Below are 17477 nucleotides of genomic sequence, written 5' to 3'. Positions count from 1 at the left end.
GCCAAGGAGGCGCTCAGCTAACTGGGTCTAATCTAACCTCTTCCACAGAGCCGATAACAGGTGTGCCTGGTGCTCTGACCCTGCTGGGTTACCTACCCCTGGTTCCCATTCCCCCTCCTGTGGCCTCTGACCTTCACCTCCCTCCCCTGCAAAGTGAGGGGCAGAGGTTGAGGAGTCTGTCCTCTTCCAGCAGGGGGCGCGCTAACCACTGTTTTCTTCCTGTCTGTGGAATTTAAGATCCTCACAATAGCCTCAGAAGCAGGGAGGGGAAAGATCACACCCATTTGACAGATGCGGAGACTGAGGTTCAGGGAGGCAAGGTGAGCGCCCCAAGGACTCAGAACCTGTCGATAGTAGAGTCAGGATTCGAACCAATCCCCTCAGTGTCTTGCTGAGCCTCTGCTATGTGCAGGACACTCGGAGGCATGAGGCACTCGGATACACATGGGATTTCAGAGAGGGATGGCACTCGGTCCTTCCTTCTGGGATAAAATATGGTCCAACCTGTGCACCGAGGGGGGTTGGGGGTTGGGGCGAGGAATGGAAAGTCACAGAAGGGATCCTTGAGGAGTCAGCTGGAGTTCTGTCAGGCCAATCAAAGCAGTTCAGACAGAGACCGGCATGTACAAAAGCCCAGAGCGAGCAAGCGCTGACCAGGGCTGGAGATGCAACTCTAAATGCTATGCACACACCTGCCCCTGCGCTGCAGGCTCCGCCCCTCCCTCCCAGACCTACTCCTCCCAGGTCAACTCCATCCTTCTAGTTCTCCGTGCCAGTGCCTACATACCCTGGCTCTATCCTCCCCTCCCCTCTCACACCTACATCACTTCTCTCCCCCCACTCCTGCTCGTCAGCGTGGTCTGAGCCCTCGCACCGCTGCCCCCCTAAGTGCTCTCTGCTTTTACCCTTGCCCCCTAAGTCTCTTTCCAATCCAAATGCCAGAGCAACTTTGTCACTCTTGCCCAGAACCCTGGAATGACTTTCTGTCTTACCAAAGCCGAAGAGCTCCAAATGGCCTAGAGGAGCTTAGACAACTGGCCCATGTCACCCACCCCTCACCCCTCTGAACTCACCTTCTGCCATGCCTCCCCTTCCTCCCTCCCTCCCGCCACCCTGGCTCCGTGCTCCCCGTGGAACACACAGGCACCCTAGAAAAGGTAAACTGCGTTTGGTTCCTGCTGCCTGCAATGCTCTTCCTCCAGATATGTGACGGCCCCCTCCCTCACCTCCTTCAGGTCTTTATCCAAATGTCAGCTTTCCGGTGAGATCCTCCCTGGGGTGATATCACTACTTCCCCCCGGTGCTCCCTGTCCTCCCCAGCTGTCCTGTTCTCTGTAGTACCCTTTGCCATTATACATGCTCTATACATCGTTTATTTATCTTGTCTCTTGTCTGTCTTCTCAACTAGAACCGGAGTGCCCCGGTGGGGACTTTGTTCACTGCAGCATCCTCAGGGGCTGGAGCAGGGCAGGCTCTGGATTGGCGTTGGGGAATGGAGGGTGGTGTCAGTTCCGGAGGAGAGGGCTGCTGGAGAGGACACACAGGCTGAAACCTCCTGGGGTCATGCTAAGGTTTCCAACGTCTCTCAGGAGACAACAGAGAGCCTCTAAAGCGGTGTGCAGCGGAATGACAGATCGGATTTTAATTTTACGACCGTCCTCTGGTTTTGAGGTCAGGTCAGAAGCAGCAAGAAGAGACGGTGGCAATGAGGGGCGAGTGCCAGGCTCTAGCAGAACCCTGGGGGACAGGCCTGCAGGGAACGGTGTTTAGAATTGGTTGCTGGGGAGGAGGGGGAGCTGTGGAAACATACAGCTGGGAAATTTCTGACTGCTTTGGGGTGCAGAGCTGCAGGGCTCAGGCTCCCCGGCCAACCGGAAGGATAAGCTGAGGGAAAGTGGGGGACAGGCCTAAGCTCGGAGGGTCCCCGACATCCCAGGCCTGGTGGCAGGCACCAGATGTGGCCTCTGAGAAATGAAGACGCCAACAGCCAGGCCCGGGAAGAAAGAAACCAGGAAGCAAGCCGGTGCCTACCGAGGGCTGAGGAATGGCAGGCCCGGCCTCACATGGCTTCTGCACCCCGTGCCCTGCCTGCCAGGGGGCACAAGGGTCCCCAGGTGGCCACTGCAGCTCGGAAGGGTCGGTCGGTCGGGTGGCTTGCCTGACAGGAGCCTGGCTCCATGGCTCTGACTCATCCTCCAAAGTGCTGGTGACCTTGAGCAAGTCACTGCCCCGGCTGGGGCCTCTCACAGATCGGTTGATACAGAGAGAAAAGCAGAAAAGGGTTTCCAGTCTTCTAGCCCACCCAGCCCTCCAGCTCCCACAGGGCAAAGGAGGTGCCTCCTGGCCAACCTGCAACTCATTAACTCACCCGCCTTGGGGAGAGGCCTCGCTTGGAGGTAGGAGGTGGGCTGGGCTCTGCTTCCCAGCGGGGAGCCCATTAACTCTTTAGGAATTTCAGGGTGAGAGAGGGAGGAGGGGGATCAATCCCCACCCACATCCTCAGGATGCTTATGATGTGTGTGTGTGTGTGTGTGTGTGTGTGTGAGAGAGAGAGAGAGAGAGAGAGAGAGAGAGAGAGAGAGAGAGAGAGAGAGGGAAGCTCAAGCTCTGGCTTTGCCTTTATTCTCTGTGACTTTCCTCCCTGAGGCTCAGTCTCCAGGCCTGCTAGATGGGAACCCCACCTGCAGCAGAGCAGGCTTGAGGATGTAAAACCAGGGCAGAGGGCGGCCCAGCATACAGTATGCCCTCGGTAAAAGTTCAGCTGAGCCCCAGGACTCTGAGTCCCTGCTTGCTGTGTGACCCCGGAAAGGTTACTTAACCTCTCTAAGCAGGTTTGCTCCTCTGAGAATGGGCTGGAACAGAGATGTAGGGATGGATAATGTAGCTGGACAGGAGGAAAGCAGGAGAGGGAACCGGCTCCCTTCCCGGGAGATATGGGAGCAGAAGCTGAATGTGCTTCTGCTGGAGGGGGTGGGGCTTACCTCTGTGAACAACTCTGACTATCAGCATGGACTCCAGGGACACTGCCCCTGGGCTGAGAAAGCCGCATCTATCACATGCCTTAGCCTTGAGCTGCAGCCTCAATGTCAGCAGCTGTCATCTCATTTAATCTCCTTAGCTGAGCTCTCTGAGGCAGAGGGTGATGCCACTGTAATTCCCAATTCCCATTTTATGGGTGAGCACACGGAGGCAGAAAGAGGGACAGTCACGTGTCTAAGGTCACCATGGTGGAACCAGCACAGTGTTCTGAATGCAGAGTCCACATCCTTCTGGTTATGAGCTCAGTGTGACCTTGGCCAGTCCTGGCTCTGCCTCAGGGCCCCCCTTTTCTCATCCGCACAATGAACTCTCCCGCCAGCTCTCCCTGCCAGCGGGAGGAGTGCCCCCAGGGAGGCAGCCCCACACCCATCGCCTGGAGCAGAAGAACCACCCGCCGGGCCCAGGCAGCCCACAGAGCCCGGAGAGATGAGAAAATGGATTCACACTAAGCACTTGTTACACAGCCACAGAATAAAACAGCCCTGAGAGCCCAGTGCCCGTGGAGGGCCTGCTGTGAGCCAGGCCCCGCGGCAGGCACTGCGAGAAGCTCATGCACTGTCTCTGGACTCAGGGCCTGTGAGGGGCCTTTCTTGTCCTCCCACTGTGGCCTGGACCAGCTAGCATTGTCTCTCCGGGGACGGCAGCAGCGGCAGGGATGACACTCTCGTAGCTGGGCGGAGGCGAGGCGGGCGGGCCCCCAAGCAGGGCAGCCCCCGAGGCGCTGCATGGCGGGTCTTCCTCCGTGGGGTACGCGGGTGGTGCCGGGGGCCCCTCCACCAGCGGGCAGCGCACGGCCTCCTCATAAGTGGGGATGGGCACCAGCTCTGGGGTCCTAGAGGGACAGGAGAACAGAGGCTGTTAGCAGGGGCAGGGGGAACCCACCGGGTGTCGGAGAGAGATGGAGGGCCCTGCCTTAGTCAAACTCTTTGCGGGTCCCCCGGGACCCCATAGAGCTTAGCATGAGCTTTCCTGCCAACCTCAGCTGTCCGTCCCACCCGCCCTGCCCTCCCCCACATGCTCACAGGCCTCCGCGGCTCTCTCTGTAGAGAGAGACCTCACCCGCTTCATCCTATCCTGTTGCTGGTCCCCACTTGTCCCCTGAGACTCCCTTGGAAAGCTTTCCTGGCTGCCAGCTCCCCCAGCAAAGCTCCCAGAGTGCTCTGGGCTCCCACAGTGTTCTGCTGCCACACAGACCCCACCTGGTTGTCCTCTGGGGCAGGGACTGACGTTGGGGGTCATGGAGCTGAGGGCAGATGCTGGGGTTGGCGGGGGAGGGGGGGGGTGTTTGTTGAAAGATTGAATGATGGTGCACAGGCAGAAGGGCTCCCGGCTTACTGTCATACCTCTTTTTTAAAACTTACTTTTATTGATTTCAGAGAAGAAGGGAGAGGGAGAGAGAGAGACACACACATCAATGATGAGAGAGAATTATTGATCGGCTGCCTCCTGCATGCCCCCTACTGATCAAGCCCCACAACCTGGGCATATGTCCTGACTGGGAATCAAACCAATGACTTCTTGGTTTCTGGGTCGCCGCTCAACCACTGAGCCACGCCCGATCGGGCTGTCATCTCTCTCACAAGAGCCAGAGCCGTGGACGCTCCGAGCAGGATGGGAGACCTCAGCTCTCCTGCCCATCTGGATGCCGGAGGCCCTGATGTGGTCCGTCCGCCAAGGGTGTACCTCTGCTTGTCTGCCCCGGGCATACAGTCAGCCACGCCTGTCTCTGAGCAGCCTGGCTTTCTGAAACTGGCCTCCGGCTCCCTGAAATGAACCACCGGGCAGGGACGTGAGGCACGAACCAGGTCCCGAGGCTCCTCCATCCAGGCTCTGCAGCTGGACTCCAAGAACAGACCCAGCTCTCAGGGGGTTATCTGTGGGGAGTCCCTTTCCCTCCCCCCTTAGGGCTCTGTGGGGTGGGAGTGTCTGCCCGAGGCCTGCTTCTGCTCTGGGGGCGATACTGTCAGACACAGGGGTTCCCTAAGTGATCCTGGAAGTCCCTTCTCACCGCAGTCACTCGAGGCCTGGTTGCGAGTCTGCGCACTGGCTGGTTCAACTCCCTGTTCTGCCACACTCCTGGTGGGCGACCAGGCTCAGGAACGCCGTTAATCCGAGCCTCAGTTTCCCCTCTGTGAATGGGGTCAATGACGGCCCCTCCCCCACAGAACTGTGTGCTGGTTAAATGAGATAATCAGGGCTGCTCAGCACACGCTCTGTAAATGGCCGCCAGCCACCAAGTCTCAAAGGTCTCCTTGGGGAAGGGGCGTGGGGAGCAAAGCTCACCCCAGATCTCCCGCAGAAAGGCTGTCCCTCGCCCAGGGTCACCAGTTTGCAGCTGGTGGGGAAGAGCACTGGGTGGGGAATCCCAGCTTTGGCTCCTGGCTGGTGCCCTCCATCACACTGCCTGCTCCATGGCCTGTCTGTGGCTGGAGCAGCAAGCCTGCCTCCCAGTGGGCCGCTCTGAGGGCTGCGCTGGGTCACCAGTTTGCAGCTGGTGGAGTGGCGACGGCAGAGGCTGGCCCAGAGAACAGAGAGGAAGTGGAGGGGACTAGGGGTTAGGAGGTGCCAAGCTGGGACCTGCCGATGCCCCTCATGTGAGCACCCATCATCCGCTGGGGCCATGGCGTGTCTCTGGCAACGTGTCTTCTCCGCCCAAGCCCAACGCAGCCCTCAGAGCGGGGGGCAGGCTTGCTGCTCCAGCCACAGACAGGCCATGGAGCAGGCAGTGTGATGGAGGGCACCAGCCGGGAGCCAAAGCTGGGATTCCCCACTCAGTGCTCCTCCAAACTTCTCTCCCAGGCCCTCCTCCTCTGAGCCAGCCCAGGAGCCTGGCAGCCGAGGAAGCTAATAAGAGACCTCATCCTACTCTGCACTCCCAGCATCCTTTGCAGGGGAGGGCAGGCGAAGATCATTGCTCCTGGAGGCAGGCAAACCAGGTTCTATTGCTGTGTGGCCAAGGCTGTGTTCACAACCCTCTCGGAGCCTCTTTCTCCTTGTCGGTAAAATGGGGGTAACGATTGTCATTTTATAGATTCAAGGCAGAGAAAAATGGAAAAAGCTTTGACAACACTCAGAAAAAAAGGAGGCAAGAAGGCTTCCAGCCTCTCCTGCCTTGGTCACTTCTCAGCCACACCTCTGCCTAATCTCTCCAAACCTCAGCTTTCTCATCTGTAAAATGGGCCTAACCCTTCCATGTACCTCATAAGCTGCTCCACTTATGAGCAGTTGAGGCTCAGATCAGTTAGTGGGCATAGAGAGCATCCACTGTAAAACTGGAAAGCATCCTAATGGCAGCAAAAGATAATGTGTGCACGAACTTTAAACTGTACGCACTTCCCCACCTGTCATCTCATCTGAACCTAACCACAATCCTGGGGAAAGGCTCTGTCACCTGCGGCTGACAGATGAGGAATCAGACACGGCTCAGAGAGCCTAAGTAACATGCCCAAGGACACACAGCTTATCAAAAAAAAAAAAGAGCAGAGACTGAAACACTCCTGTCTGAATAGGACCATGCATTTTCTGCTGTGCTCACTGAGGGTGGTGTTCCTGGGGTGCGTCCTGTCTAGCCACCCTCTTCAGGGGCTCACACATAAGATGGGAGCCCCTAGAGGGCAGGGGTTTTGTCCAGTGTGGCGCTGTCAAAGGACCCACCACACAGCACTCGGTAAATGTTGTTAAATGTGTGAAAGAACAAGTAGATAAGTAAATGGAGAATGAGGTCCGAGGGGGAAACACCTGGCTAAGCCATCACCCAGAAGGCCTCTCTCTGGGTTTATCTTCGGAGAGTGAGGTGCCTGGGACAGGAGCAGTAGAGTGACCTCCCCCTGGGGCCAGATGCTGGTCTCCCAGGCGGCAGGGCTGGGCTGGGTCAGCCCCAGGGACAGGGCACGAACAGCAGCAGCCTCCCTGACCTCCAGCACCCAGTGCTGAATCTAAGACGGGTCTCCAACCCTGGAGCACTCCGCGGCCTCCTGGGAGGGCCTCCTCCCTGGCCCGGCAGGGAGGGAAGGCTGGTGGCCCCACCTACAGCTGTGGCCAGGCCCTGTTGGGTCAACATGGCTGTGTGTACAGACAACACCCACCCCTACACACAGGCCACCCTGGGCGGGGAGGGCCAGCTCTGGGCCAGGGGGCCCTGAGGCCTGGCCTGGTTCCAGCTGACCACTAACTTGTGGTGTGACCAGTCACCGGTCTCTCTGCAACTGGGTCCTGACCCACAAAGTGAAGAGTTTGGCTGGAGAGTCCCCAAGGCCCTGCCTTCTAACAGTGGGGTCACACCAAGGCCCAGCCATTGGGCTAAGTGGCCTCTGTTGAATACTCTATTGTCTCTGACCTCAAGGATTCACAAGCCAGCAGTGGAATAACCTGTTACATTCCTTAACTCAGCATGCATCCTCCTCCCTTTTTTAAAAAAAAAATATATTTTTTATTGATTTTAGAGAGGAAGGGAGAGGGAAAGAGAGAGAGAAAAACATCAATGATGAGAGAGAATCATTGACCGGCTGCCTCCTGCATGCCTCACACTACCGTGTTTCCCCGAAAATAAGACATCCTCCGAAAATAAGACCTAGCGCATGGAAAGATAAGACATCCCCTGAAAATAAGACCTAGCGCAACTTTGGGAGAAAAAAATTAATATAAGACACTGTCTTATTTTCGGGGAAACAGGGTAGGGATTGAGCCCGCAACCCGGGGATATGCCCTGACCAGGAATCAAACGGTGACCTCCTGGTTCATAGGTCGACACTCAACCACTGAGCCATGTCGGCCGGACAGGGCGCCAGTTCTTGTCTTGCAGGGGAAAGAGGGCTGAGAAGATGTACGTAGGCCCCTGACATGTGGGTACACCCAATACTTGGTCAAATGAATAAACACATAATAAGTGCAAGCATAATTCACTTACTCAACAAAGCAAAAATTGGCTCTTGGTATTGGTGATGTAAAGCATAGATACACATACAGAACATAAACACATATATAATGTAACTGTGGCATTTAAACTTTACAGGGGAGGATTGAGAAAAAAAAATGCCCAAAGAGCCTCCTAAGAGGGAGTAAAAATGAAAATGAAGCTTGAGAAATGTTGTCTATTGCAAGATGTTTGTCTCTGCCCCCCACTCCGCTGAGCCTTTGTACATGCTACTCTGCCTGCCTAACCGCCTCTCGCCACCTTCGCCTCTTGAGGTCAGGTTGACATTTACTGCACCTACTGCACGCCAGGCACTGGGCTAAGTTCTACATACACATCATCTCATTTCATTCTCCCTGTGTCCCCTGAGCCAGGGGATGGGTGACAGCACAGACTCTGGTCCGAGTCCTGGCCCTGACATACACTACCTGGGTGTCCTTGGGCAAGTTACTTAGTACAGTGGTCGGCAAACTCATTAGTCAACAGAGCCAAATAGCAACAGTACAACGATTGAAATTTCTTTGTGAGAGCCAAATTTTTTAAACTTAAACTATATAGGTAGGTACATTGTTATTAACTTAATTAGGGTACATGGTATTCTGTGGAAGAGCCACACTCAAGGGGCCAAAGGGCTGCATGTGGCTCTCAAGCCACAGTTTGCCAACCACTGACTTAGTGACATCGTGGTGCCTCCGTTTCCTCGTCTATAAATGGAGCAAATAACCGTACCTACTTCAGTGGACTGCTATAAGGATTAAAAGAGTAAATATATGAAGAAGCACATAGAACAGTGTCTGGCCCACGGTCAGTACTACACAGGTGTTTGCTATTATTGCTGCTGTTATTATTCCTGTTTTATTTCAGACGAGGCTGAGGCTCAGTGGGGTTGCATGATCTATAATACTTGAAGCCCTACTGCTAGCTAGTAGAACCAAGAGAGGGTCCTAGTCAGTCTGACGCCTGCGCCTGGGCTCTTAACCACTGTGCTGCTCTGCCCCACACCATGCGGAGCTCAGCTTTCCACCTCTTCCAGGAAGCCTTCCTGGATTTCCCCATATCTCTACAGGACTGTGTCTATGCCTCTCTCACAGCTCTACCCCATGGGGAGGCCACTCTACCTCTGTCATGGGGCTTTAAACTCTTTCCTAGGATTGTGCTGATCAGCCTTCAGATCCCCAAGGCACGGACAAATGCCTGAGGAGGAACCCCATGAGAGTTTGCTGAGCGAATGCATGATGACGGAATGGTGGGTGCCCCACCTATGGCCCCAGCCTGCAGCCCAACCCCGCCACTCCCCACGAACCTGCAGCTCTCCTTCTCCGACGGCTCCACCGTGAGGTAGTACAGGTCTCTGGAGAGGTGATACGGGTCACGTCGGGGTGACCCCCAGGCATGGGCCTTGATGGACCACAGCAGGCCCAGGAGCAGCAGCAAGCCGCCTGCCCCGAAGCAGAAGAAGCTGATGGACCTGAGCAGGGGCCTGGGGGCCTCGGGCACAGGGTGCCCAGTGGGTGGGGCCGGCTGGCTGGGCTGAACGCCCTTATCATCCCCTTCGCTCCACCACGCGAAGCAGAGCGTCCCGGCTATCAGGAACACGGTGCCGCAGACCGACAGGCAGTAGCGGAGGGTGGAGGCCACTCGGCCCCTGTCACAGCTCTGGACATGCAGAGAGAAAGGAGAGAAAAAAGAAAAAGAAAAAAAAAACCGGCATGTGAGCAGCCTGCCAAGTACTGGGAGCCTGGGTTTGAGTTCTCCTCCGCCTGAGCTCACTGGGCAACCCTGGAGAGGTCATCTGAGGGCGCTGTGCCCCAGTGTCCTCATCTGTGTAATGGAGATGATGCTCCTAGCTTTGGTTGAAGGTCACAGTGGAGGTGTCTGAAGCTGCTAGCGCCAGCCTGGGATCGAGGAGGAGTTCAGTGAGGGTGGCCATGTTTGCTCTGAGCTTCCCCCCCCCCCCGCCCCCCAGGCCTCAGAGGCCTCCTCTGCCCAGTGGGTATAAGACTCCACCGGCTGGAGGGAGAAGAGCAAACACCTCTTGGGGCCATCGGGCCTGCCAGGGTCGGGCTGGCTGGTGACACGTTCCTCACTTCACCCAGTCACAATGCCGAGGGGTCGACAGCGCCCCCTCCGTCTGACAGAGGAAGACACGAAAGGCAGGACAGGAAAAGGAGCAGGTGTGAAGGAGGGCGCGGAGATGTCCGAAGGTAAAATGCATGATCTGAAGCAAAACTGTGCACAAAAAATGTCCACTGTGGCCTTATTTATAATGATCCTAACTTAGAAAGAGCCAACATGCCCAACTCTAGGGAAATAAATGGTGGGTAAATCATGGCACAACCTCTGGACTATTAATGACTTCTTTTTTTAAAAAAAAAAAAATCAAGCTCAGCACAAATGTTTAACAACAGGAGGGAAATGCTTTTGATATCTTACTTTTTTTTCAACTTAGAATACCTACTTACCCCTATAGTGTTATCTCAACTGGGTAAAGAACAACAAAAACACTGGGAGGAAGCCTGGCCAGACAGGAAGGGGCTAACACGTGTGTGTGTGTGTGTGTGTGTGTGTGCGCGTGTGTGTGTGTGCGCGCGTGTGTGTATGTGTGTGTGTGTGTGTGTGTGTGTGTGTGGTCCCCAAAGGCGTTGCACATGCTGTTCTCTTCCTGGTAACTGTCCATTACCTCCCCTCAAAGCTCAGCTCAGCCCCACCCACGAAATCTTTAAATATCCAATCCCCTCGGCCTTGTTGGACCACAGTACTTACCTGCGATTAACTTCTCCTTCGCTGTCCATACTGGCCCCGTTCGCTGCTCTACCCCCCAAGGCCTAGCACATAATAGCTGCTAAATAAAGGCTTGTTAAAGAAATTCCCTTCAGTGAGGGGGAAAGTGTCGCTGGCCAAATATTAGTTGTGTGAAAAGCCTGCTCACAGCTGGAAGAGTGGGTGAGGGAGGATCCCAGAGGATCCCAGCAGCTCCAGTGCCAGCCGCGAAGCAGAGGCCTGACTCTGGTCCCTACACCGCAGCTCCCGGCTGTGTCCTGGGCTGAGCCTCCCACTGCTCTGGGCCTGCTGCCTCATCCGGACACGGAGCAGGTGCTCCAGCAGGCTGCTGGGAGAGCTCAGTGTGGTTCCATCTCCCCTCCCAAACGCTGAGCCAGAGGAGCAGGGAACTCACAGACCTCAGAGAGACTTCAATGGCCAGAAACACCTCCCAGCCAGACGTGGCACATCAGAGCCAGGCCCTGGGGAGCTGCTGTTCAGAGGCCTTCTCCTAGGGGAGCAGAGCGGGGTGCACAATGTTCCAGATACAGTCGGTGAAGCTTCAGGTTTCAAAAGGGCATGTTCCCACCAGAGGGTGGAGGGAGGGGTGGAAAGGGGAAGGGGCTTAAGGAGTACAAACTTCCTGTTATAACCTAAGTCACGGGGATAGAAAGTACCGCATAGGGAAGAGAGTCAATAACATGGCAATAAACTATGTCTGGCGGCAGATAGTTACTAGATTGATTTTGGTGCTCACTCTGTAAGGCAGCGCTTCCCAACCTTCTCTCATGATGAGAATCACCTGGTGGAGTTGTTAAAACACAGATTCCTGAATCCCAACTAAGAAGTGCTAAACTAGAATTTTTGAGAACATATAGGTAAAATTGCATACCTAACTTAGTGCTCTGTATATAAAATCTGTCTTAGAGCACTAGTTAAGTATACAATTTTACCTATATGTTCCCAAAAATTCTAGTTTAGCACTTCGTAGTTCGGATTCAGGAATCTGTGGTTTAACAACTCCACCAGGTGATTCTCATCATGAGAGAAGGTTGGGAAACACTGCTGTAAGGTATATAAATGTTGAATAACGATGTTGTACACCTGAAACTAATATAATACTGTATGTCAATTATAATAGAAAATAAATTTAAAATTTTTTAAGAGTATGTTTCCAAATGTGTTTTAAAGTGTATGTGTGGCCATAACCGGTTTGGCTCAGTGAATAGGCCTTCAGATTGAGAGGTCCCAGGTTCAATTCCGGTCAAGGGCATGTACATTGGTTGCGGGCACATCCCCTGTCAGGGAGGGGGGGGTGTGTGTACAAGAGGCAGCTGATCGATGATTCTCTCTCATCGATGTTTCTAACTCTCTATCCCTCTAGCTTCCTCTCTGTAAAAAAAATCAATAAAAATAAAAAAATAATTAAAAAGCCGAAAGGAAACATTTCTTTAAAAAAATAAAATAAAATGTATGTGTGGTGCCCTGGCCGTGTGGCTCAGTTGGCTGGAGCATCGTCCCACATACCACAAGGTTGCAGGTTTGATTCCAGTCAGGGCACACACCTAGGTTGAGGGCTCACTCCCTGGTCAGGGTGCATACAGGAGGCAACCAATCAATGTTTCTCTGTCACACTGATATCTCTCTCTTTCTCTTTCTCATCAATTAAAAAAATTAATAAATAAATTATATTAAATTAAGTGTGTGTGTCTAAAAAATAAATCCACCCATCTTATCAATAAGAGAATGTGTATGGTCCAACCAATGTGGCTCAGGGGTTGAGTGTCAGCCTATGAACCAGAAGGTCACTGTTTGATTCCTGGTCAGGGCACATGCCCTGGTTGCGGGCTCCGTCCCCAATGGAGGTGGGTGTACAGGAGGCAGCTGATCAATGATTCTTTCTCATCATTGATGTTTCTATCTCTCTCTCCCTGTCCCTTCCTTTCCGAAATCAATAAAAAAAAAATTTTTTTTAAGTGTGTGGGTGTATGTGTGTGCATGCACATGTGGGAGAGAGAATCTATACATGTAATGATAGAATCTAAAATATACTCCAATCCCTCTGGGCCATTTGCAAATTACCTGCATTTCTCTGCCCGTGAATCTGTCTTTGGGGCAAGTGCCTTCTGTTTCCAGCTCAGGGGGAAGAAAAGAACCTGACTACCCTCCCCCCAAAGTCAGACAGCAAGGAGAGACTGTCAAGAGAAAAAGCTGGAGAGACCAACTTGAAAAAAAAACACACCAAAACAGCAAATCCATCACCATAAGCCCTGGGCTGTATCTATAGCACTTGACAGTTGCCCTTCAAACCCAGCATCTCATCTGACCCCTCGCAACAGGGCAGGGAAAGAAATTCCTGTTTTGCAAATGACACAGGAGCCAGACAGGTGAGAGACTTTGCCCACACCCAGATACAACGAAGTTTCTCAACACCTGAAGAACTCACGCCTGCACTGGTAACTCACGATGCTCTTTCCTGTGGGAAGAGGAGGGAACCACCGAGGGGGTAACAATGCAAAGCAGAGATGAGCGTTCAGCCTGCTCCGCAGAGATGAGCATGATCCCCATGTGCATGTTTCCTTTCCATTCTCCCTGGGCCTACATACACAATGGTGATGACAGCCGGTGTGTGCTGGGCATTTCCATGGGCTGGACATCACACCAAGCACTTTACTGGGATCCCATCACGTGACCCTCAGAGCAGCAACATGTTCTGAGGACATGGGCCTAGAAAACTGTCAGTCTGTCCGAGGTCAGTGTCAAGCTTGGACCCAGGTCTAGTCTGACTCAAATTCCTGGATGTGCACAGCTTAGATCTATCTGAATGTTTAAGCATAGGAAGGTGAGACCTTGCTGTGAAGAGATGTATCTGTAAGTCTTTTTTTAAAAATATATATTTTATTAATTTTTTACAGAGAGGAAGAGAGAGGGATAGAGAGCTAGAAACATCGATGAGAGAGAAACATCGACCAGCTGCCTCCTGCACACCCCCTACTGGGGATGTGCATGCAACCAATGTACATGCCCTTGACCGGAATCGATCCTGGGACCTTTCAGTCCGCAGACTGACACTCTATCCACTGAGTCATACCAGTTTGGGCATGTCCTGTAAGACGTTAGTACAGGCCCTTCTCACGCTCTAGAAGGCACTGTCCTCCTCAGACAAGCCCATGCAATTGCCCTTAGCATGCTCTCACTGGTGAGGGCACCTCCCTCTGTGCGGGTCTCCTTCCTTCCATGTGGATCCCCGTCAGCAGGCAGGACACAGGCTCCCTGCCATTCCAGGATGGAGGGTGCCAGTGTCCACTGGGGGAAGGACAGCCTGGCCTGTTGCTGTGTGGTTTTCATTATGTACAGATCGGAGCTCTGGCTGATTATCAGCAGCAGGTGTCCCGGCCCAAGGTTCTCCTGACCTGTTTCAGAGGTGCCTTCTGACAGCTTACTCACCTTGAGGCAGGACAGTAAGAAGCTAGGAAGATTCCTTGGCAAGTAGAATAGGGAACCTGAGGCAGGTAGCTGAACGCACTGGCTGAGCAACTTACAGCCAGATGCAAAAGGTCACCTCCCTAGAGATAGCATGTAGGTCTCAGTAGTATTCCAAATTCAGGCCCAGAAAAGCAGCAACGTTTGGTGGGCAACTCCTGGACCAGCTGTAATGACTAATGACCCTGCCCTGGTGCTGACCAATCGGTAGAGACCACAACCCTAAAAGGTTGTAATCTCCTCTGAGACCGCCCTTAAATTCCCAGCCTTTAAAAACCCTCAAAACATGCCCTAGCCGGTTTGGCTCAGTGGATAGAGCGTCGGCCTGCGGACTCAATGGTCCCAGGTTGGATTCCGGTCAAGGGCAAATGCCATGGTTGTGGGCTCGATCCCCAGTGGGGGACTTGCAGGAGGCAGCCGATCCATGAGTCTCTCTCATCATGGATGTTTCTATCTCTCTCCCTCTTCCTTCCTCTCTGAAATCAATAAAAATCTTTTAAAAATATAGAAACTATAGCATTTTAAAAATAAATAAATACCCTCAAAACAAAGGACCCAGCAGGTCCCCCCCTCCCTGGAATAAGCTCCCGCCATCTCCTTCCCTCTTCTTCCCCTATCGGAGTGCATCCCCTAACTTCTAAGGGTCCCCATGAGATTTGCAACCTGTCTCCACGGCCCCATTCTCCTGGACTTTGCAGTGAGCAAAAGCAGCCCCGCCCAGGCCCTCCTGTTGCTTCTTCTATCTGAAGCCCTTCCTTGTCTCCCTGTCCACAGCTCTAATCAAGTACTCTCAATCACCTGCACTCCTGTTGCGCAATCTTTCCTGCACAAAGTCAAGAACCCACACCCTGCCGGGCTAGTGTAGCTCAGTGGTTGAGCCTCGAACTATAAATCAGGAGGTCATGGTTCGATTCCGGGTCAGGGCACATGCCCAGGTGGCAGGCTCTATCCCCAGAAGTGGGCGTGCAGGAGGCAGCTGATCAATGATGAGTGATTATCTCTCATCATTAATTTTTTTTTTCTCTCTCTCTTCCTCTCCTTTCCTCTCTGAAATCAATAAAAGTGTATTTTAAAACACACACACACACACACACACACACACACACAGACACTCTGCTGGCCAGCTCTAGGCAGACCAGCTAAGGGCCAGGTAACAAACTCTCACACCTGTGCACACTTTACCCTGCTGGGGGAGGAAGAAGGAACTCCCTGCCCTGGAGGGAATAACCCAACCCCAGAGAAGCACTGGTCCCCCGCACTCAGCCTGCCAGGATGGCGCCCTCCTTCACCGCCCTCTCCTCCCTCACCTCCCTCCCCCTCCCCCACACAAACACATCCCAACTCCTGCCACCAGGGGGCCCCTACACCTGTTGCTCTCCCAGGCTGGGGAGCCCTCGGTCCCCATCCAGGGCCCTCATTTCACAGCCCCACCTCTTCAAGACCCTGCCCAATGCCGCCTCTTCCCAAAGTCTTCCCAAAGGCAGCTGCCACCTTCGCCTGCCTCCCGCCAGCCACAGGAGGCCTTTCCTTGCATCTGATGGATGGCCCCGCTGACTACGGCCATTCCCTCAGGCAGCCCAGCGTCTCTGAGCTCACATCCCTACCTCCCAGGGAGGAGTACGTTGTGAAGATGAGGTGACAAGGTGGCAAGCTGTACGTGAAGCTCGGTGACGCCAAGGGAGCCGGACAGAGAACGGCCCTGCTCTGACCCTGGGCAGGACGCCTGGCTCCTCCACGCCTCCCTCCCCTCCTCTGTGACATGGACGCAGACACACCGCGGTGCCCTGCTGCCCACCAGGGACCGTTCGGTGCCGGTTTGCCGTAAAGAACGGAACCCTGCTGTCTAAGCTAGAAGTGGCCATATCTTAAGGTGACCAGACGTCCCGCTTTTGGCGGGACAGTCCCGATTTCCAACAATTTGTCCCGCGGCGTTTTAAAAAAGTCCCCATTTGCCGAAACTGGTTTGGCTCAGTGGATAGAGCGCCGGCCTGCGAACTGAAAGGTCCCAGGTTCGATTCCGGTCAAGGGCATGTATCTTGGTTGGGAACACATCCCCAGTAGGGGGTGTGCAAGAGGCAGCTGATGGATGTTTCTCTCTCATCGATATTTCTAATTCTCTATCCCTCTCCCTTCCTCTCTGTAAAATAATCAAGAAAATATATTTAAAAAATTAAAAAGTCCCAATTTCCCACAATTTGTCCCGAGCGTTTTTTAAAAAGTTTTTTAAAAACTTTTTTAAAACGCTGCGGGACGCAGGGACAAATTGTGGGAAATCGGGACTGTCCCGCCAAAAGCGGGACGTCTGGTCACTTTACCATAATCTCCACCTACACGGAGGCCCTGCTCGCCTGGGCCCAAGGCCACTCAGCGAGTTACAACCCAGAAGACGCCCAGCAAGCCCTCCCTCCGGTCAGGGCGAGGGGAAGGGACCAGCCGGGGGGCGTCGGGCGGAGCCGGGCTGCTCCCGAAGGAGCGGAGACGGGAGGAAGCTCGTACCCACCTGGGGCGCAGCCATGGCGCGCGGGCGTCAGGGGCGGCCGGGGCGCGGGGGTGCGGGGGGCAGAGGCATGGTGGCTGTCGGAGCCGGAGCGGCGAGCCCCTGGAAACGCGTCCCTCGTTCGGGTCTGCAGGGGGCGCCGGCCGTCAGGGGGTGGCCCTGGCGACGATCCCGAGCCCCCTCTCCGCGCCGCGCAGGAGCGCTAAGGTGGGGTCCGGGTCTGGCCCCGGGATCTCTCCTGTCTCCTACCCGCAGCCGCGGCCGTCGGGGCCGCCGCCGCCCCGCCCGAGCGGAGGTGCCGGGCGGACTCCCCCGCAGGCGCGGTCCCCGGCGGCGCGCACCAGCGGCTCATCGGCTGCTCCGCGGGGCTCGCCCAGGACGGGCTGGGTGACCCCCGGCTCCGACCCTGCGGACCTGCCCTCTGCGCTCGGGCTCGGGGCGGGGCCGCCGCTCCCCTCCCGGGATCCTCGTCCAGCCGGCCGCCGGGTCGGGCGGAAACTCCGGGACCAGCCCCCGCGACTCCGGGGCGGCTCCCGGTGCCGCCCCGCCCGGCCTTAAAGCGAAAGCGCGCGTGGGGCTGGCGAGGGTTAGGGTTCCCTGCACCGGGCGCGCCGAGGCCGTTGTTACCTGGAGCGGAAGGGAATCCTCTGGCCTTGGGGCTGTCCTGCTCCCACTACGTCCCACCCCCCTCCCGGGTGATGGTGTGTGTGTGCGGGGGGGGGGGGGGGGGGGGGGGGGTGGTGGAGGGGGGGTGGACGGAGACAGCTGCTCTGAGAGCCACCAATG

General features: G+C 54.9%; 1 protein-coding gene and 1 long non-coding RNA gene across 3 annotated transcripts; both read right to left on the bottom strand.

Annotated features, from left to right (window-relative positions):
- Positions 1-2600: 2600 nt before the first annotated feature.
- On the bottom strand, positions 2601-17203 carry TMEM61 (transmembrane protein 61). 2 transcript variants are annotated; one of them, XR_014794189.1, is made up of 4 exons: positions 16695-17203; positions 9255-9607; positions 3500-3871; positions 2601-2884 (listed from the first exon to the last, which is right to left on the bottom strand). XR_014794189.1 is itself a non-coding variant. In XM_084874732.1 (3 exons), the coding sequence occupies exons 1-3, from the start codon at positions 16707-16709 to the stop codon at positions 3607-3609; spliced, it is 633 nt and encodes a 210-aa protein (XP_084730858.1). In that variant the 5' UTR covers positions 16710-17203; the 3' UTR covers positions 2601-3606. The 2 variants fall into 2 exon arrangements, 1 of the variants encoding a protein (XP_084730858.1); XM_084874732.1 differs by having other exon boundaries at positions 2601-3871.
- LOC311617866 lies at positions 10325-12625 on the bottom strand. Its single transcript, XR_014794194.1, has 2 exons — positions 11775-12625; positions 10325-11467 (listed from the first exon to the last, which is right to left on the bottom strand). It is a non-coding gene; the product is annotated as an uncharacterized lncRNA (long non-coding RNA).
- Positions 17204-17477: the final 274 nt, after the last annotated feature.

Source organism: Pipistrellus hanaki, assembly GCF_964339955.1.
Source record: "Pipistrellus hanaki genome assembly, chromosome: 2".
Taxonomy (NCBI): domain Eukaryota; kingdom Metazoa; phylum Chordata; class Mammalia; order Chiroptera; family Vespertilionidae; genus Pipistrellus; species Pipistrellus hanaki.
Note: the sequence above shows the minus strand (reverse complement) of the source record. Positions and strands in the feature narration are given on the sequence as shown.